At 48.8% G+C, this 21,210-nt stretch overlaps 1 protein-coding gene across 2 annotated transcripts in view; it reads left to right on the top strand.

Moving 5' to 3' along the window:
* The window catches only part of LOC112987802 (dynein axonemal intermediate chain 1), a 149,077-nt gene that overhangs the window by 115,727 nt on the left and 12,140 nt on the right, over positions 1-21,210 (top strand). For both annotated transcript variants that reach the window (XM_026107851.2, XM_026107850.2), the window contains exon 19: positions 2,014-2,199. In XM_026107851.2, coding sequence (XP_025963636.1) covers positions 2,014-2,199 — 186 coding nt within the window. The remainder of the gene's footprint in view (positions 1-2,013; positions 2,200-21,210) is intronic.

Below are 21,210 nucleotides of genomic sequence, written 5' to 3'. Positions count from 1 at the left end.
TCGTGCCCCTAAATTAAGGAAAATATATTCTATGAAGCCAGGCAATTAAATCTTCCGTGAGTGTGGGTCATGGAGGGCTGATACGCTTAAAAGAGACATTGTTCTGTTTCAGAGACAGTAACATCTCAGGCGCAATGTGCAAGCTAGGATCGCCGCCTTTATTTATGCCTAGAGGTAGGAGATTGGGAATGCCTTGGCTGGAGAGTGGGACCTCAAGTTTCAGGTGTAGATTCAGAATTTATCCCTGGTAACTGATATTTTGAATGGATCAAACTGAAATCTTATTTTCCACCTATGCTTTTGACAACAGGGAGGGAAGGATTCTCCAAACTGTGGCTGTGGCTGAGGCTTTGAATTCCAGTCTTGAATTACAAGCTGTCATGGATATCTGTCCATTTCCCAAGCTCTCACCTGTCTTGAAGTCTCTTATTTTCCTTTGGTCTGAAGGCATTCTTCCTCATCTTTTTTTTTGCATCTGTAAAACTTTTACATGGTTCCCCAGCCCAGACCCAGGATATCACAAACTGCTGGATGTTGAGTCCTACAGAGATACGCCAGCATGTGAGACCACCTGGGACATGTGCACTTGCAGACTGCCCAGCTCTCTGCTATGTGCAGCTTCAGATAAAATCCACCAATTCGTTAGTGTGCGTTAAGAAAGTGCGTGTAGCCAGTTGTTGCAAAACCTTCCATGCTCTGAAATACATTTTTATAGGGTACTGCTGTCCGATTTAAACTAATTCCTAGATTCAAATTGTGAGCATGGCACAATGTTGAAATAGCATGTTTCATCCGTCTCCTAAGTGGTGGTAAACAAGACACAGCTGGCAGGAGATATGCAACTAGTTTAGTCCTAATTTTCCCCAAATTCCCACTGTACTTGTTAGCATAAAATGTTCCCTTTCTCAGTTTTTTTTCTGAAGACAAAAAAAGGGAAAAGAAACATAAGGCTGAAAGTCTCCATACTGGATTCAAGGTGGGAGTCCAGGATGCCAGAGACTGCTCACTTCAGCACCAGAGAAGACAGGAACATCATGTTTTATTAGCCCCTGCAAGCTGTAACAGTGATGAGAGTTAATTGCAGTTATTGGGAGATAATGTTGAGTTAACACATTTACTCGAGTAACTACCATTGTTCCCATTGGAGTCAGATGAAATGTGCACTATCATGCAATGAGTGATGTGGCAGGTCTGTGTCACTACTGTTTTAGTGCCACAGGTCTGCAGTCTGCTCCGGTGGGAATCCTCCTGAACAAGGCCTAGGGTCTGCCTCCCTCCATGCTTGCCTTTCCCATTTAGCCAGCCTTTACCTGGCATGTGTGTCAATGCTCCAGGAGAAGGACATCTGTGTAGGCACAGCATCTAAAGCAGCTGGACTGGAGTGGGCTGCCCGCACCAAGCTGTTCTGTGCTGCACATTTCATTTTCCTGTGCTTCTCTTGCTTTACCCTGGTGGTACACTCCTAATCATATTGTCCGTGCTCCCATCATTTCCTTTTTGATTACTGATTTGACTCTGTTATATTATTATTAAAGCCCAAAATGTTGGAAAGCTCTGCAATGAAGTGTAATTAGTATTTCTGACAGCATTCCTAGCTTTGTGCATCAGTCTGTGTTAGACTGTGATTTAACACCTGGTTGTTTCATTATTTGCAATATGGGGAAGGGGGATTAAGGCTTCTGAGGAGAGCAGTGCTGGCTCTGAGCCCTTTCTGGTCCAGGTCAGCTGGAGCCTTGCCAGGCCCTTGGGAAGAGCTCAAACCCACAATGGGGGACAGGCTCTCACTCCGTGAGCCTCCGCAGGACGGGGAGAGTCCCTCAAAACAGCAGACAGCTTCTGCCCATCCCTTACTTAAAAAAGGACAAAGCCACTGACTGCAGATGGTAATTCTGTGCTGAGGCTGGCTTTCCACAGGACCTTTTCTTTCTGTGATTTCTCCAAGCATTGTTCTTCTACTGAGAGCGTGTTCTCGCCTGATTAATCCCCTTTGTGTTCTTTGCCTTTGTTTCCCAGGCCCATGTGTTCGATCTGAGTGTTAATAAGTATGAAGCTATATGCACCCAAGTAGTGGTGGCCAAGAAGAAAAACAAAATAACCCACATCCAGTTTAACCCTGTCTACCCTGTTGTCATCATTGGAGATGACCGAGGCCACGTTACCTGCCTGAAGCTCTCTCCCAACCTGCGCAGGATGCCCAAGGTAAGGACAACCAGCATTCCCCTAACTGAGGCACTTACTCACAGCGGGTCTCATAGTGCCTTCTTCTGTACAATGAGGTTGGCCAAGCTCCCCTCACTTGCAAGCCACTTAAGATTACCCCAAGCATTTTAAGTAGGATATCTGGGATGTCAGATCCCTGCCCTCTGTTCCTCTCCAAGTAAGAAGGCTCAGTTCCCTCCTAGGCAGGAACAGGAGTGGTGGGAAGGGGGGTTGCTGTTTGTGCAATAATTGTGAGTGAGAAGGCATTTTCTCACTGTGCTCCAGGCAAGCCCATAAGCTCTGCAGAGGTTCACATCTTTCCAAAGCTCACATCTTTTCTGAGTTTTGGATTTTGTTTGCAAAATTCCTTGGAACCAAGTAAAAGAGGTCCTAACCCCTCCCAAGTCCTCCTACAGAGTCCATGCTGCATGTCCTCTTGTGCTCCTGCATCATCAGAGTTTGTCCTCTGACCGCTGTATATCACCCCTTCTGTAAATATGCAAGTACTATCTTTCATTAATGAGAAGACATGGGATCCTTGTCTCAAATGACAGGAATGAGATGCACAAGCCCCTTTCTCTCTTTCTACCTGGCCGTAAGGGACAGTCATGCAGGATGCTGACCTCTCCCACCAGATTCCTTTATTAGACTTTCTTTCTAGGCCTCAGAGAGCCATGAGCCGTATTGCTGTAAAAGGCAACCCCCTTTCTAAGCCCATATAATTCTCATACCCAGTTGTTGCATTTAATGGAGCATTTTCAGTTTCAGGCTTTTTAGAACTGATCCAAGAAAGCAATCTCTCAGGATGATCATATTTTATTTGTACATCCCCAAAGGCTTTATATACTCTGCTAACCCTCCGTATTAAGCATGGTCTTTGTCCAGAAACTAATCACGCTGGTGTCAATCTAGAATGTTTTGACTGATTTTAAACAAGTTCCTTCATCTGGACACTGCTGGAAATGAGAATGTGCTAAGAGAGTAGAGAAAACACAGCAGCATGGCAGTCTGTTTGGGGATGGGGCACGGGAGCCATGGAGGAGAATGTCTCGTACACCTCAGGCTTTTTTATTTCCATCAAAATCACAGTCCGAGACCATCAGAGCTCTTGGGGCTGCCATCACTCTGGCTCAGGTCAAGTTTCCTTGTTGATTTATGAGTCCTTCCTGGTCATGTGTCAGCCACAGTGTCTGTCACTGGCCCTGGTTTCACAAGGGTTCACCAGTGGAGACTGGTCACACACACAAGCGTGGCTGCTCTCCTCTACACTGAAAGCAGCCAGCTGTACAGTTAGCAGCACCCGACAAGACTCCACAGTGGGTCAGAAGGAATTTGAGTGTCTCCTTACAAATCTGGTGGCCAGCAGCAGCACTGCATGCAGGTATGAATGTTGTTCTCTCTTAAAATCCTGTCCCTTTGCAAACTTTCTTCAGAGTTGAATTGCATGTTGTTGACAAGGCCATTTAAGCTGTGAGTTCAGGAACAGCACAATCACTGCTGACCTTAAATGAAAAGGTACCATATCCCAGGCATGTATAAATGGGATGGAAATGATGGACTCTGCTGCTCTGATGTTATTAAGCTGTCTTCTGCTTACTTGGTTAGGTTTGAAGGGACATTGAACACTGAATTGAATGTTTCCTCCACATGTAGAGAAGGAGGAGTGATGTTTAGGCATGGCTGCTGATGTGTGCAGGTCCCCTGGCTAAAGCCAGCTTTTGTCTAAAAGTGATGAAAAACCTAAGGAGAGGTGACATGCAGTGGCAGTGGCAGAGTGGTGGAGGCAGATCGGGCCCAGCCAACCTAGCTGCCTTTTTGTGCTGTGAGTGGACAAGTGAGTGGGGTCACTGAGCCCATCCTACATGGCAGATGTGGCACCTGCAGTGCCAAATGATGGTGTCAGGGACACTGCGGTGGGGAGATTAGCTGCTGTGAGAGGATGTCTTGATAGAGGGCAATCAAGCGTGGGCAGAACAGGCAGTGCCGTCCACAGAAAATGCCGCTCTGTGTGTTTGGGCCATGGCGGGTGTCCTCCTGTTCCCCTCCTCCCTGTGCCAGTGCCTGCTTTCATGTCCTTAGCAGCAACCTCCCAGCCATGGCTGTGAGGGTATCGTCTCACTGTGGGGATCCAGGTGTGCTTTCAGAGTATCGATCCCAGCTGCTTTGGAGGTCAAATCAGTGTGCTCTTTAAACCCTTGTGCTGCGCAGCCAGTTTTCCTCTGTAAAATGGCTTAACTCCTCCATCTCGTCTGGCAGTGCCCAGACCTGGCTTAACATGAGCACAATATCCATAGGCTTTTTAAAAGCGCAAACGGTCCAAAACTGTGCAGAGGAGCCCTGACATTCTGGCTATCCCCTTGCAGATAGAGAAGCCTGTTTGTGCCTTGGTTGGTACCTGGATACCATGGTCTGGGCTTTCTGGTACTTGATCCCTGCAGAGGCCTTGGGAGAAACCTGTTTGAACCCCATGAGGAGAAGCTGCAGCCAGTGCTTCCAGTGGTAGCGGCCTTCTCCACCCACCCTGATGTCTGTGCTATCTGATGATGTTTCTGGTGGCTCTTTTGGAAAGGGGAAGGTGCCTTTCACTGAGGGTTTGGCAGAACTCGGTGTGCTGATGGGACACAGCAGCCAGGTGCCTCATCTGGGTCTCATGTCCCTCTCTTTCCTGCCAGTGTCAAAAGGGTTTGGCTGTGTAGTTCCTCTACCAGCTTCCCACACAGCTGGGACAGCTGCTCTTGACAGGTATGACTAGCAGACTAATCACCCTGTTGAGAAAGAGCTCTTAATAGCCACATGTCACTCCAAACCTGCTTTCTTCCCCTAAAAATAGATGCAGTGCTGTCTGCTCCATGTTCTGCAGATTCCTTGGCAGTAGCTGGGGCTTCCAGATAGGGCTCACCAAGAAGAGACTGAGCTAACTTCATCCCACTGGGATTTCAGCTGTTCTGAATTTATTTTGGTTTGTCTATTAGTTAAAGCCAGTGCAGTGGATTAGTGGAAATGGGGAGGGTGGGTTCTCATCAGACCTTGGTTTGTTCTTCTGTTTGTGTCCTTGAGAGATGTCAGGGGAGGTTCAGCAGCTTTTAAAATAATTCACAGGGTTGATCTGTAGCTTAATTAATTCATGTTTGTAAAACACTTTGGGATCTTTCAGAAGTCTTAGTTAATACTTCAAGTTTTGCAGTCAGTAGCATTGGTGCAGCTCAATTTATGAGTGCTTGGCAGAACAATAAGCCAAGGGGAAACCTTTTTGAAAGCACTCAGGCTGCGTTTTCAGAAGTGACTTTCACCAAGACAGGTAGTAAAAGCTTCAAAAACAGCCTGAGGTCCCATCAACTCCTCGTGATTTCTGACCTCCTAATTCATTCAGTGGCATGTGGGAAAAGATGCCCTTCATGAGCACCCCAATCTTTTGAGGCAGCTGGGGACAGAGGCTCTGCCACCTATTAGGCACTGGGGTTGAGGGCACATCTGGGTGCAGGGAGCACACGGAGATCCCTCTGCTTGTGCAGCCATTGGGCATCCTTGCTCCACACTGCCGTGCCAAGCCATACCCCGGTGCCAGATGCGGCACACTATATAACCCTGGCTCTGCGCTGGTGCTGCACCGCGCTGCCTTGCTGTGAGGCCCGTTGTCTCTGGGACTGTGCAGTGCTGATGGGGTGAATGTGGAGTCCCATGGCAGAGGATTTGCAGTCTAAGTGCCACCAGCCCGGTCCTGCATTGGAAGTGCTGCCACACAGCCCCACTCAGGCAGCAGGTATTTTACCCTGTAGGGAACACTGGTGAAACTTGTTTGGATCCTTCTGCTTGGAGCTCAGAAATGGAAATGCTTGCGTTATTTTTAGATGGAGCAGTAAGAACAAGTGGCTCTCTGCTGTCATGCTGGCCACTTTTGGACTCCACATTCTCCTTAAATACTGTTGGGCAGGAATTGTTTAACTAATAAAGTACTGTTCTTAATTTGTAATGACCTTGGTGGTTGAGTTCACCTGAGAGAAGCATTGCTGTGAGAAGAATGAGTATGGGGCAGAGCTGTTTAATTAGTAAACCTTTCTGGCTTCTTTTCGTTTGGAGGTTGGAGGAAATTAAAGCTTTTTGTCATCACAGTCAGAAGAATGTAGCTGCTCATGGGCTTTGGTTTGTTTTTTTAAAAACTGCTAGAATAGCCTGGCACAAGCTCTGTCAGTACCAAAGGCAAACAGGAGAGAATCAAAATAATGTAAAGATTTTTTAGAAACCTAACAGTTGGGAGGGCACAGTGGAGTGGAAGAGGAAAAGAAAGCAGGTCAGAGAAAGGTTATAATGAAGCATTTGTTGAGGCTAAGAAAAATTCCTTGGCCCACATCCAGGCTCATGGCCAGGGAGGTAGCTGGCCACTTGGTGTGATGATTATCTTGGAGGGTCTTTGTTCCTACCTTCACTACTTTCTCTGTCCCTCAGGAACAATCAAGTTACTTCCCAGAGAGTAAATCTTTAGTGAGAGGATCTAGCTGTGACTCAGGCTCTTTGTGGCTGGGCCTGAGGATCTGGGAGGGATCAGTCAGGATTCAAGGGGGCTGAGAGTGGGAAGATGCGGAGGTTTTCAGGAGGTGAAGGTGGGAAGGGTGTTTGGAGAGGATTGATGGAAGTGTGGGAAGATTTAGGGAGACATTAGGAGAGGGGCTGAAGTCTCTTCTCCAGCCTACCCCCCCAAGCAGTGCCTTCTTCACAATATCCTGGGCACAAGGATGCCCCCTCCTCATACGCCCCAGCAGGGCCCAGAGCACACAGTACTTTTTGGACAAGGGACCCTGTTTTTGTCCCTGTCTCTACCCTGCTTTGAGGGGATGCAGCTCAGGTCCAGAGCTGGCACTGAGCTAGGACAGTGTGAACACAGGTTCTGGTGTGATCGGCTTGCTGTATGCTTGGTCCTGAACCTCACTGCTTTGTAGTCATGTATTGCCATGATTAGAGTGACAGGGAGAAACTAGGAAGAGTTAAGGATCATGAGTTTCTGTTCTTTGTGTTTTTCTGTAGTCGCACGAGCTGTTTCAGTAGCTGTGTGGGATGAGCCGGCTAGCAGTGGGAGAGGGACCTAAACTCTGTCACTTCTGTCCTGTGAGTTGCAGTCCGTTCTCACACGGGACTGTCTGTATTTGCTGGAGGAAGCAACAGATTAGATAGGCTGTACAAGGTCATGTCAGTCCTGGACTGGGGAGTGGTTTAGCACTGGGAAAACTACATTTTGTCTTCAAACTTTTTATTTTAACAGCTCTCAAGTGATATCATTCTCTCTGAGAGAAAACTGCTCATCTCTCCTTTCCGAACCACTCAGAAACCTTGCTCCTCTGGTGATGTTATTCCTAGTCTCTCTGTTTTCATGCAATCTATTCCACTATAGTTGAGATTCACGCGGTCACTTCTGTGTAGCTTGAGTGGTGGCTGGGTTTCCTTGCGTCTCTTCAGGGCGGGCTAATCGTGCAGTGACCCAAATGCACAGAGCACAAGCAGTGCTGGAGGTATTCGGCCTCAAGTGCTGCTGTGCATCTTGTGCCTCACATACATCGGGATTGCTGCCTCCAGATGTGTCTTGGACCCCTGATAAGGAGGCACATGCAAATAGGCTTGGGTCTTGTAAAAAGTTACCCCCAGCTTGACAGCTTTGCTTCCTCTGAGATTTGCAAGTGCTTTTTGATTTCCTCTCAGTCACTCGCCTGTTATTTAGGCTACTTGCATATCGCTGCTCCCTGTACTATTATGAGAACAGTCAAACACTGTGGGGTGGATCCAGGACTCATGAAATCCTGCTTCTGCCCTTTCACAGCTTTTGTGTGTCACCTGTGTAGGCCATTTAAGGGCAGATGTTTTAAGTAGTCAGACACTATGCCTCACTGATTGAAATGAGAGAGTAGGTACCAGTTTGCTTTAACTCTGGAGCTGGCTCCCTCAAAATCTTCATCTTCTGGTGGCTCACCTGAGTGATATGGAGATGCTAACACTGCCCCAGGTCTTTGGGTACCCTGCAGGCTGTGGGAAACTCAGGCGCTGTGGTCATGAGCTGCTGCATGTGCACCATACCAGCATGCTGCTTCCCTGGGAAAGGGCCAGGAGTCTCCCGCAAGTCCATGTCTTGGCCTGGAGTTAGGATCATGTAAACTCTTGGCGATTAGCTAAATTCAGTGCTCGCCCATTTGGGTTTATATTTGGGTCTGGGTAGAACTGTCTCTGGATATCAGACACCACATCTGAAGGGCAGCAGACCACACCACAGGGAGAGGAGCTCGTGAAATATGCTTGCTCAGTGGCCTCACTGGGTACTTTCCATGCTTGCCCTGGCTCAATTTGGGCCTTGACATGCAGAGAAAGGTCCTGTCTCCTTCTTAGCAGCAGTGCTGGGGTCTGTGAGCACATGCTTTCTGTCTCTTCTCCCAGGGTTGACCATGCAGGTCAAGTTCAAGATCCAAGTTCTCTCAGCTGGAACACGCTGTGAATCCTGCAGACCTCAGGAGAAAGCTCCTTTGGGTTGTCCTCATCACAGTGGGTGATGCTTTCTGCTCTGTCTAAAGAGACAGTGTTCAGCTTTTTAAAGCAGCATCTGGTCCAGCTTGTGTCTTTTGAGTCCTGGATATTTGTTTTCTGTGGTCTTCACCCTCTGCTGGTATCTCATGCCACAACCTTCCATCCAGACCAGGGGAACACAAACTGTTGCTGCAAAGAAGAAGGGAATAGTTTGATCTCCTCATTTATGGTGATTAGGATACTGGTTATGGGCAGTAAGAAAGATGGAGGTCAGAGAGTTGGGGAGAGGGATGAACTGGGAGGATAGCTATGCCCTGGCATTGACACCTTGGTATGAGAAGGAAACCCAGCACTGGAGATCTTTAAGAGCAGGTTAGAGGCACATCTGTAGACAGGCTTAGGCTGCGCTGAGCCTGCCTTGGAGCAGGAAGGTCCTGAATGGTTGCTGTGACAGTTCCCACTGTCTGCGCATGCTGGTCCTAGCGCACACCAAAGCCAGCAAGAGGCAGTACCGCTTGTGTACAGCTTGTCAGTGTATGATTAGCATTACTGTGTCCTGCAGCCATTTTGCTAGGCAGATCTGTGACTCATAACTATAAATCAACATCTATTGAAGGGAATACTGATATTCACTGACAAAACAGACTCTCCTCCCCCTTCTACCCTGCTCCTTCCCCTCAGTCTCTCACTGCCCTGCCACTGCACTGGGAACTCCACTGCCAGGTAGAGCTTCACAGCCCCCCAAGTGTCCTCCTTCCTCCAGTATCTCAGATCAGGATATTTAAGAATCTGAAGACTTTGGATATTTGTGTGGAGATCCTGGACATATCCACTGTGCACAGAAGAGTGGCTCTACAGCACGAATCCAGATATGTTGAGAGTGTCACACCACAGGTATGAAGAGTTCTGGATCCGGACAAAGATGTGGCAGCCTTAGACACCAACACTGTTTAGAGAGCTAACACAAACCAGCCATCAGTAGATCTAAAGGGCTTGAATCTTCCCTCATGAAATCAGTTTTCTTTGTTTCCAGTGAAATTACTTTTGTTTTGCATCAGAGTATGTAAAAGGAGAAGAGAGTCATATGTATCTGCAGTGTTTAACTGGACCTCAAGGTCAAAGAGCGGGGGGAAGAAAGGTCTTCTTTTCTCTATTCCTGGTCATGTGTCTCCAACCTTGTTTTTGTTGTGTAGTATGCTTTTCACTGACCTTTCTCTTTGGTGGTTAGTAGAGAGACAACATCAGCGTCTTTGCAGGTTATTTTAAGCTGAAGTCAATTCTCAGTGGTCAGGATGGAGTGCATTTAGTATGTGAAGTGGGAACACTAGCAATTTGAACAAGAGAAGGTCCCATTTTAGGAGAATTCAATAGTACTTATAAATTATTTCTCAAGTGCAAGGCTCATCCTGTGAGATGCTGAGTGCAGCCTGTGGGGTACTGAGTTCCATAGCCTGGGACTGACTTTGACTTATTTGTTTCCTCTTTGAAGATCTGTGTAATAAAAGGGTTTCCCAAGTTGGAAAGTGAAGTAAGACTGTTCCACATTGCAATGCTAGGGGTTTGGAGAGAGGTTTGGGGGAAAAGCTTGGGTGATTTGTTTCTGTGATCAATGATAGTCAAGTCACTGAGTTAAACATCCGTTTTCTGAACTAAAGCTAGTGTGTTTCCATCAAATTTGCAGCTCTCTGAGTATTCAGAGGTAACTGGAATCTGAATTTGGCCCTGCAGAATAGTTCTGGTGAGGCCTTATTTTATTCCTTCCTTTGTACTTCTCCATGCTGGTACAGTTATGTTGATATAAGAGGTGCTTTGTGTGAAGGCTTTGCATCCTCTTCCTTGTGAACAGGTTGTGTGTGTACTTCAGCGCTCATCACCCTGGGGCTGTGTGGAGCCCAGGTTGACGTGCTCCCAGGGCTCTAGTAGGTTGGGCTTTGCTTCTCCACAGCTCGGGCCATCGCTTGCTGCCCTGGGAAATGCCTCTTGCACAAGACTAAGCAGCCCTCCTTCGCATCTTCAGAGGACTTGCTGTGGGCTAGATCCGACACCTGTGATTGCCTGAATGTGTCCTTTCAGCTTGCACAGCTCCTCCTGAAAGCTGAAGTCTCTGCTCTCTCCAGAGCCTTGGCAGGAAGCTATTTGGCAGCAGAGAAGTGGGCGCAGTGTAGTATTACGGCAAGAGAGGCCCTGCCCTGCCTCGCAGTCTGCCTGGCTCGCTCTTCCTCCCTGTTTCCTTATTGTAGCCACCCTCTGTGGATTCATTTCTATGCTCATGACTTAAATCCTTTCCAGAAAAATGAAGGCGCCTTAGAAATCCCTGTTCTTTGCACGGAGAATAGACACAGAACAAAGACAGAGCCAGCATGCATCAAACTGAGCCCCGTGGGAACGGGCCTCTTTCAAAGCGTGCCCTCGGCAGAGCCAGTGAGGCAGACTTTCTGGGACACTTGTTCTCCGAGTAATGTCTGGATCCATTTATGTTGCACTGAGAGCAGGTTTGCCAGCCTGCAGCCTCTTCTGCAGAGGCTATTCAGTGCTCAGCCCCCTGCCATAACTGATTAGGGCTCCTTGCTGACAGAGGTAACGTGGATGCTTATCCTGCAGGTCATCTGAGGATGAGCCATTCTTTCGGCAGAGATTCCTGAACAGCTATGAGGAGGGCATCTATTACTGAGAGCTGGCTCTGCCCCAGGGTGTGGAGGAGGAAAGCTTGTTAGCTTGGCCTCTGAGTCGCAGGTGCATTTGAAGGGCAAGGTGATGCTTTTCATGAGGACACAGTGTAAAGCAGTGGTGAGAGCCCAGGAGACCCAGCCCTAGTCCTGGCCTTGGCCTCTGAGTCTCCTTGGACGAGATGCAGCTCCTCTCCACACTTGGCACCCATGCTGGCAAAGTGCGATGATGACATCCATCTCCCTGGGAGCTGCTGTGGTTGAGCAAGAGGTGTCCCTTATCACCACAGACCTGCTCCCCTACTCCCTCTCTTCTACTACTCCCCTGCTCCCTCTCTTCTCCATACTTCACTCCAGCTGATCTGCTGAGCACTTTGGGGACATGTCTGTCGCACTCATACCTCAGGCCAACAGCTGGGCCAAGGAGGCTCTGTGGAGGGGAGGAGGAGCGGAGCTGAAGTTCAGGGTGTGCTGGTGCCCCTGTCCCTTCAGGGCCCGGTGCCTGACAGGGTCTCCTGCCTCCCTGCGGTTGTCCATCACAGGACAGTTGGATGTCACAGGCCATCAAACCCAAAATTTCAGATCAGGGCAGCCAGATCCCTGGGGAACTGGTGAAAATTAGGAAGTGGAAGGAGGCACCGAGAGATCCTTTGCTTTCAGCCTGCAGACACAGCACCGATGTGCGTGCTGTTGTGACTCCAACTGTACTGGCCCTGTGTGACTCCTCAGCGTAGTCTGTCCTGGCAGGCAGAGGGGTGAGAAGGGGAGGATGAGAGTGTGGGTCCTGGCATGGGGCGGAAGGAAGAGGTAGCAGTAGTATGGGCGAAAGGACAGGAGGGCTATAGAGCTGGATCTCTGGGGAAGCAAAGAAAAGCAGGGACCCATGGGTGTCCAAGACAGCAAAGCATGCAAAATCCTGGGACACAGGTGAGCAGCTCTCCATTAGCTCTGCACCTCCACAGGGATGGATTTGGCCCCCATTTGTGCTGGTCACGCAATTTAGGTGGAAAAATGTAACTAATTCTCTCCATCCCCTGGCTGTGCGGTGTCCTGGGCACCTTTCCCTGAGGATTCACTCAGCAGGGGTGGTAAATGGGACATTTTCCTTAATTTACAAGACCCATCCCAGTCATGTTTTTGCTTTGCCCCAGTGACCCCAGCAACTCCCCAGGCAAGTGCAGAGCTCAGAGAAGGTGGCTGTGCTGGGATTTTACTCTTCTTCAATCTCTTTGGCTTTTCCTTCCTTGTAATATTTGCATAACTTGTCCCTAGGCATCATCTGGGTGCTCAGGGGCACCTTGGTGAGCCTGGTGGCATCTGCCCTGCTGACAAAGGCAGCAAGTTAGACAGGACCTGGAGTGGGAGGGGATGGGCTGCAAGAGCCAGAGGAACGGCTTGAGATTTGGCATATCCCTGTAACTGCTCCTGAGCTCCTGCCAGAGCCTAGCACAGCCTTCCCCAAACAGCCGGCCAGGGTTAGAAAGGGCTGAGGCTGCTGGGGAGACCACAGAGGGCAGCTCCCTTCTGGGAGAGTGTCTCTCTCCTGCTGTAAAACACATCCCCGATATGTGTGTGTAAAATGCCCTGCGCATCCAGACTTGCTGTGCATTTGCTGACACCGGGCACATAGATTTACAGTCGTCCCTGCCCCTGTGCACCCTGATGAAAAGGCTCATGCTGAGTTTATCACCCGGCCTCTGCCATGCCTCTCCCCCTCCACACGCTCGTGCCAGCTACCAGCCTCCTATGAAAAAAAAGAAAGGGAGACACCTGTGCCAGCAGGCAGGCCAAATAAATGTTTCTTGCTCAAATTAATTCGATAGGCTCAATGGGGAATTGTTTAAATGAGAGAAGGGAAGGCATCGTAGATGAATAAAGTATCTCGCTGCTCATGGTGACGGAGCTGACGCAAAAGGATTATTTTTATCCTGTGGAGAAAAGGAAGAAAAAAAGAGTCCTCCGAAGCAGACGAGAAGAGAGGCTGCGTTACAGTCCTGCTGGTGTCGGGAGCTGCAGCGGCCTCTGCAATCAAAGCGCTTCAGCAGCTCCAAACCTTTCCTGGAGGGAAACTGTTACGCTCTCATTCACTGACTGTTTCCTTGGGATGGGGCGCAAGGCTCCAGGCGTGTGGGGCAGCCCTGTGGCAAACTTCCCCTGCTCTCCCCTGCTCTCCCCTCCTGTCTCCCAGCAGGGAGCTGCCCCCCATCCTACTGCTCCTGGTGTGGGGTTAGTCTGAGCTCCTTGGGGTCCTGGTAAGTCCTTTTTGTTGTTATACTGTGGACCATGTCCCATGAGCTGTGTGCTTGCCGTGTGGTGCCCCGTCGGTGCAGCTCTCCCACCACCCTTCCTGGTGCCGACTGGAGCACAAGGATCATTTCACGCATCTGGCCTTGTTGCTCCCATTTCTTGTGGTGGGACAGCGTGGGCTGTTTCACAGCAGCACAGGAGTGCCGGATCCCAGCCAGACGGCAATTCCTCTCACCCCAAGCCTTTTGGGAGAATGCTGTCTCCCCACCACCCGGTGTTTGTGCAGGGAACTGTCCCTGCTCATACACAGTATCTTGCATTTATCCCTTTTTAAATCACCTCCTGGTTTTCCAAGCCGTATCTCCAGTGCATCGAGGTCATTTCAAATTCCCATCCTGCCTTCCTGAACACCTGCAGCTTTCCCATCTGTCCCAGTGCCCAAGCATTAACAGAAACACTGACCAAAACAAGTCCAGACCACGGACACCGTGCACTGCACACAACACGTCCCTCTGGGTACAGCTATCCAGCTGGGTCTTATGAGCTTGTACCCATTTTATCTAGGCCTTTTGCCTCACTTGAAGGTAAGTACATCAAGGCTGGCAGTAGCAAAGTCTTCCTAAAGTCAAGGTAAATAACATCATTGGCTTCTTCCCTATCCACAAGGTCTATTACCTTGTAGCAGAAAGAAATCAGATTGTTCAGCATGTTTCGGTACGAATTGTGTTAGCTGGGATTCATCTCCTTGCAGTCACTTACAAACAGGTTGTTGGTTTGTTCCACTCGTTTTCTGCAAAGTGAGGTTAAACTGAGAGGCTAGGATTTTCCTTTTTTAGGACAACTACCACATTTGCCTCTTTCACCTTTCCAATCCCTGTCATCCTCTGATATTCTCCAAGATCAGTGCTTGGGTTTAAGTCCATTAGGTCGAGCCAATTTGAAGACAGCTGATTTACCAAGGGACTGGGGCTGTTGTAGCTAGGACAGTCTAACATTGTAAGCAAACCAAGGCCTGTGGGCAGAGATTAGATCTTTTATTAGACAAACAGATACACCTGGGAAGAAAAGACAAGTGTGTGTGCCCTAAAGCTTGTGTTTTGTTTTCTACATATATATTAGTTGAGCTAGTAAAAGGCGTTGGTTCTCCCTGCCAGCCTGTGCTGCCTGAGTACGCTCTAACCCACGGCTTGGTCAGTGGGGGCCGAGATCTCCCCACTTTGTTTCTGGTATCAGCTGTGATATCCCAGGAGTTGGGAACTGCAGGAAAGGGGAATGGATGTCCACTGAAGGATTCTATTGAGCCAGAAAAAGGCACTCAAAAGTTCTCATTTTATCTGGCCTGGGCAAACCATAGGGCATCCAGCAGGAGTGAAAGAAATTAATTATTTAGTGTCTTTCGTGTCATTTTTAAAAAAAAGGAGAGCTGGGTTTGCTGCACAGTTAGAGTTCATAATAGAGCAGAGCCAGGGAGCACAAGCCTGACGGACTGGGCTTCAATTACAACTGCTTATTCAAGGAGAAAAGCTGCACTGTTAAAGTTCTGCAGCCCAAACAGCTCCCGCAACCTGGGGGCTGGGAAACTTGGGCTGCAGAAGGAAAGGCAGCTCCAGCATGAGCAACCTCTGCTCGTCTGCTGGCCGCTGCCCAGGCCCTGCCCCCAGAGCAGGGAGAGCTTCTGCGAGCTCTGGCCTGAAGTAAGGTTTCTCAGGATGGAAATCCTGGGGTGGCCTTAGGGGACAAAACCTCCCAGAGAGACCTATAGTTTCAGTGGCCAGGCTCTGGCTGCCTTTGGTGGGAGAAGCTGCAAGTCACATCCCGCTTCCCTGCGTAGGGAAGTTTGCTTCTTCAAGCTCCTATCCAGAGAAGCACTGACAGGCCATGATTTCTCTGAGACCGGTGCTGTAGAACAAATCTTCTGCAAACAGACAGATCTTCATTTTGAGTCCAGGTTAGCCTGAGGTGTAACTCCCAAGGAGTTTGCTGAGAGCCCTGAAAATCTTATTTACACAGTGGAGACCTTGTGGACAGGCTCACACATGCTGTCTGGGGACTTGTGCACGGCTGGAAGCATTACAGAGGCCGGAGAGGGCAGCAGAAGTGCTTGGCAAGGCAGGGGCGGCTGAGAGCGTGCACCAGCACACCGGCTCCTGGGGCGGGGATGAGGGCTGGAGGGTCAGATGTTGTGGGTACCTGCTGGACCACGTGGAGAGAAAAGCACCAAGACAAGCATAAGATCACCATCGCCTACCTGACTACCTGCAGAGGAAGAAAGGGAGAGGACTTATAAGAGAAAAGGGCTTGGTGGCCCCCTTAATTGCTCCAGCCCTTGGTTCCCTCATCTCTGAAACAGCTGTAACAGTTGTCTCGGGCTGAGCAGGGGTTTCCCAGGAGCAGGGCAACTGGCTTCTCCCCTCCATCCCTGCTCCTCACCCAGGTTGGATTTGCTGGCTGGGGTTTGTTGGAGGAGGTGCAGTCTTGTGCCCCCGGCCCTGGGCTCTCCATGGGCTTCGCAGTGGCCATGTTTGCCTTGTGGGTGAAGCCACTTGCTATGAATTGTCCCTGCTCTGCCCTGAGAGCGAATAAGCCCTGAGTCAGTAAATGGCTTGGGCAGCTGGATTTGAAAGGCAGAAGTAGCAGACATTTATATGATGTGGTTAAGGGAATTAGAGGAAACTTAAACACTGCGACTGAGCGGTTTCCCGTGCTTAGGAAAGAATTGTTTGTCTGTCAACATGGGGCCTCTTAAACATCATCACGCTCCCCGCGTGCTTATTGCTCACTTCATAGGCTTTCAGCCTTGCTTTGCAAGTGCTGTTTAACTCGCTCCTGTGATAGACACCATGTCCTGGTGCTAGGCGTTATTTACAATCTGAAAGAATAGTCCTGTCAGGAAAGGGACCAACATGGCTGTTTTTTTAAAAAATAAGCACCCATTTTGAAATAAAAAGCACTGCACAACACCTGCATAGCTTCAGCTGAAGGGAGCTGGGGCTGGCAGATCTCAAAAGGATGCTGCAGGCTGCTCTCTGGAGCTGAGTCTGGCAGGGTTCAGCAGGGTATGTTCGCCATCAGCTCCTGTCGATAGTTTTGTCAGTGCTCAGAGGGACAGGGAGCTGTCTGCAGTCACACCTACAGATGACGTGAGCGTTGGTGTCAGGTAAATAGTGCTGGGGATAAAGCAGTGTCAGAGGCCAACCCGTATCCCTCGGTACCATGGTTTTGTTTAGCAGTGTGCATCAGAGCGCAGCCAGAGGCAAGGTGGTGGGGCTAGGATGTAAATCCCATGCAAATCGTCCTCCTGGATCTGCGTCCGGAATTGGTGATGCTGAAAGAGGCTTCAGGGTCATAGAGGGAACTGTGAACTCCCAGCCTGACACTGGAACCCCGAGCGAAACGCAGACTCCAGCTGCCTTATTGGGGCTATTCCGAGTGGGATTGACACCAGGGCCCCACGTTCGGGGATGGTATTCCTAAATCCATTGCCGGCTGCAGTGCACATGTATGGGTTTGACACTTCAGTGGAGGTGATGAAAAATGCAAGTTGAATCTAGAAAGAGCAACAGATCTTAGGTCTGGAAAATGTAACTTCAAGGAGCTCTTTAGGGCCTCACAAATAAATTAAGCAGTAATTTGATCTCAGCCTAGAAGCACCTGTAAGGGGAAGGGATTTCCTACAGCGGAAGGCTCTTTAAATTAGCAGAAAGAGGCATAACGGGATTTGGCAGTTGAACAGCAGCTAAGCAAGTTCAGACAAGGACCAGGGCATGCACTGTTAGCGTGGCGTGAGCTTCTCTGCTTCCTTCAGACTCCTGCAAGTCAAAACTCTCTGTGTCTTTCTAAAAGATATGCTCTAGCTCCAAGAGGAGTCACTAGTGTGATGAGTTTACTGACTGAGGCTGTGTGGATCTTAAAGATTCCTTCTGGGCTTAAAATCTGTTTCTGCCTTTGATCTTCCTGGAAAGATCTGGGATAGACTGGCAGCATTATAGACAGAGATTCACAACTTTTATAGCGAGATATTCACAGCTTGGCATACACCAGGCAGTTTTATGTGAGGAGATTTACAGATTCCTAAACTCTTCACTTCTTTTGATTTTGCCTTATTTATTAGCTCATGTGTTAAACAGTCAAACTGTACGTACTCAGAGATAACCAGGTGCTGTAATAACAACGAGCATTGGTTTGTCAAGGACAAGACATATCAAATCAATGTTATTCCTAGTCTGACATTGAAATTAGCCTACTGGGGAAAGAGTCACTGCTGCACGTGCCCCACTGCCTGCAGACTGCACAAGCTCCCCTCTAGCTTATCTCAGGGTGGAGCTTTCCCAGTTGTCACTGGGAAACAGTTCTTGCTTTCTGGTCCCTGGGATGCCAGCTCTCAAAGACTCATAGTCCAGGTTCCCTCTTGGTCCTCTGGCCACCTGCCTCGGTTTCCAGCCCTCCATGGGTTCCTGCTCTGGTTTCCCTTCTGGTGCCCTCCGGACATTAGCTCTGGCACAGCTGAGCCCAACCTGGTCACCCTCCCAGCGTGCCGTGGGGAGCCTGCACTTCTCCTGGGGGGGGTCACTGCACAGACTGATATGGCACAAGTCCTTTGTGCAACTCCTGTATTCTTTCTGCTACTGTATTTCTTGAGATGAACAGGAAAAAAAAAAAAACCCAGCCCTGAAGCCAAAATAGCAAAAATATAACTACTACATCTCACCTCCCACATAGTCCTGAGGAGTGAAATGACACCTTCCTGGGCAGCATCCCCTGGGTAGGACAGTGGCTGGCTGCACTCTTCTACAAGAAGATTGTATCTTTACACAGGTAAATCATGTCCTCAGGCATCACTGTATTTAAGGACTGGTGACACCTTGTCCTACCTTCCAGTTAACGGGATACACTGGACACACTGCCACCCTCACAAACTCAGAAGCATTCAGGTCTGAAGGGACCTTTGGAGGTCTCCAAACCAACCTCCAGCTCTTAGGAGGGTCAGGCATGAGATCAGAGCAGAGTGCTCAGGGCTCTATCCAGTCTCATCTAGAAAACCTCCAAGACTGGAGATCCCACAATCTCTCTGAGCCCCTCTTCCAATGTCTGACTGTCCTTGTGGAGGAAAACTTCTTCTTCATGTCAGGTTGGAACCTCCTCTGTTTCTGTTTATGACTGTTGTTTCTCATTCTCCTGCTCTATACTGCTGTAACGAGCCCAGCTCCATCTTCTCAATAAGCTCCTCTTAGGAGCTTGAAGGCTAGTGATGGGTTCCCCTGAAGCTGTCACTTCTCCAGGCTGAATAAGCCCAGCTCCTTCAGCCTCTCCCCACAGGGTGGGTGCTCCAGCCCTCAACTATCCTGGTGGCCTCTGCTGGACTCAGTCCAGTTTCTCAACATCTCAGTTCAGCCCTTGGACTGCCTTCTGCCTCTCTTCCCTTAGGTCAAACTGGAACTCTCCCACACATTAACTGTAAGTAAAGACTTTTTACCATCTGATTTTCATCACCTGGGGCAGTGAACAGAAGAGCTGATGCACCTCTGAGCCAGCACCAGCCATCATGTCCTTATCTTACTTACTTATTTACGCCTTAGGAAGTTCCTTTCCTGTTTGCAGTGACTGAAACGCTGAAGCGTGTGGCACCACATAGCACCAGGGACAGGAGGTGTGAGGGGTTCACCCTCTTTATTTCCTCCTGCCTCCCAAAGCTTCTGTCACTGACACTTGCCTTGTGTTTCTTAATTAGCACATTCTAGCTTTGAGCTGCCTGCCTGTGTTGCAGCCTTCTGGAGAAAATCTGCTAAAGCTGTGTCAATTGTATGACAGGAAATACATTTAGGCCTCTTACTAGACTGACAGCTCCTCTTACTCCATGGCATTACACAGAGTTTGAGTGTGATTAACACCCTAAGCCCTTGTATCCATCGTTGGTTTTACGGGTCTCTCCTGAGGGAATCTACACGTGGTTGCACACTTGCCTTTCTTCAGACTTTTGTGGCAGATCTACATGACAAACTCATGGCTGAGCTAAGCCAGGGGATTGTGATGGTACTCCATGAGTGAGATAAGCACCAGGCTGAAAAATCACCCCAAAAGAGCAGTTATCAGTGGTTCATGGTCAGCTTCAGATGGCATTTCAGAGAAGCCTGTGGATCTCTCTTGGGGAGGTTAATTTTTGTTCTCATTGGCATTTCAACTTCTGCCTTCATCGCTTGGATGAGCCAGCAGAGGGTTAACTATAAAGTATTGAGAGGGTCTGATGGTATGGGGCATCTTGAGGGCTTTGAAAGACTGGATCAGATTTCCACGTGACCTTGAAACATTGGAGAGATGGACTGAAATCAAGCAGCTGAATTCAGTAAAGACCTATGCAAAATACTGAAAACATCTGTCAGGGCTGGTTTTGGCTGTCCTTGATCCTGCCTTGGTGCAGAGCTCAGATTAGGTTCCTACAGTGCAGAGACTCAGCATTACATTAATAACTCCCTGCCTGCTCTTGGTGCCTGACAAATAGTCCCAGGGCCCTCAGCTCTCTTGCATGTGTTTGCGCGTTGGCTGTGCTAGTGTCACGCAATTCCCAGGCCTGGCCCTGGGCCTGCTGGAGCAACTCATCAAGGACTCCAGTGTGGTGCGATTTCAGCTGGGAGAGGAGTGAGAGTTTGGCTCATATTGTAGTAGCAACAATAGTATCCAAGCTCCAGCTGGTCACATAGGAAATGTTGCATTTGTCTATAGTTAAATCAGGGGATGCTGGAATAAATCAGCTGTGTTTCAGGTTCTCTGCTGCTCTTGCTGGATTTCTGGCTGTCTGGCTCATTTACAGATCGTTGCTGGGGAAGTTAAATTACAAGCAATAACCATTCACAGTGATCCAGACTACTTATGGATTTTATAGTGTAGGGAAAAACTGGCAGTGTTTCCCCAATTACCTTCTTCTCACCTTTGGAGCAAATGCATTTCTCACTTGGGGATTTTATGCATCTTTATGGCAAATAGGGTGTTAATGACAGTATAATTACTGGAATTAAATTTGGATTTAATTTTCTGAACACAAATGGCTCCTTTCTGTCTTTCTTCTGTTTCCTACTCGGTTGCCGGCTGTGAAAACATCTCTTTTCAGGATGTTTCCTGGTGCACAGGTGCTTGTTGGTATGCATACTGGATATGCAGTAACGCATAAGGTACAGCCACTTCCGGGCTGTGTTTCACTCTGCTCTTGAATGATGCTGACTATTCCCCCCAGGTGAAGGGGAAGAACATGATCAGCAGAGCCTGGTGAAAGAATCATGTCTCCTTGGCGTTTGTGGTGTCTACATCTCACAACACTTTACAAACAGGATCCACTCTGTTAACTGTTCTGCAGGAGAAGCGGTGGTTATATGTAAGTGCTGAGACTTCCCTAAGGTCAGGAGTGCTCTATGGACTGAATCATCACATCTTGGAAGAAGGGGTCCTGAGCTGCCCTACCTACTCACACTTCCTTCTAACAGCGCTCTCATTCCAGCCCCTCTGATTTTTTCTGCCTGTTCATCCCATTCCCTTCTTTGTCTCTCTCCATTGTAGAATGAAAGCAGATGACAGCTGATTTAGTCCAATTGAATGTTAAAAGTGCTTT

Source organism: Dromaius novaehollandiae, chromosome W (genome assembly GCF_036370855.1).
Source record: "Dromaius novaehollandiae isolate bDroNov1 chromosome W, bDroNov1.hap1, whole genome shotgun sequence".
Taxonomy (NCBI): domain Eukaryota; kingdom Metazoa; phylum Chordata; class Aves; order Casuariiformes; family Dromaiidae; genus Dromaius; species Dromaius novaehollandiae.
The sequence above is the reverse complement of the archived record's forward strand: the minus strand, read 5'-3'. Positions and strand labels throughout refer to the sequence as shown.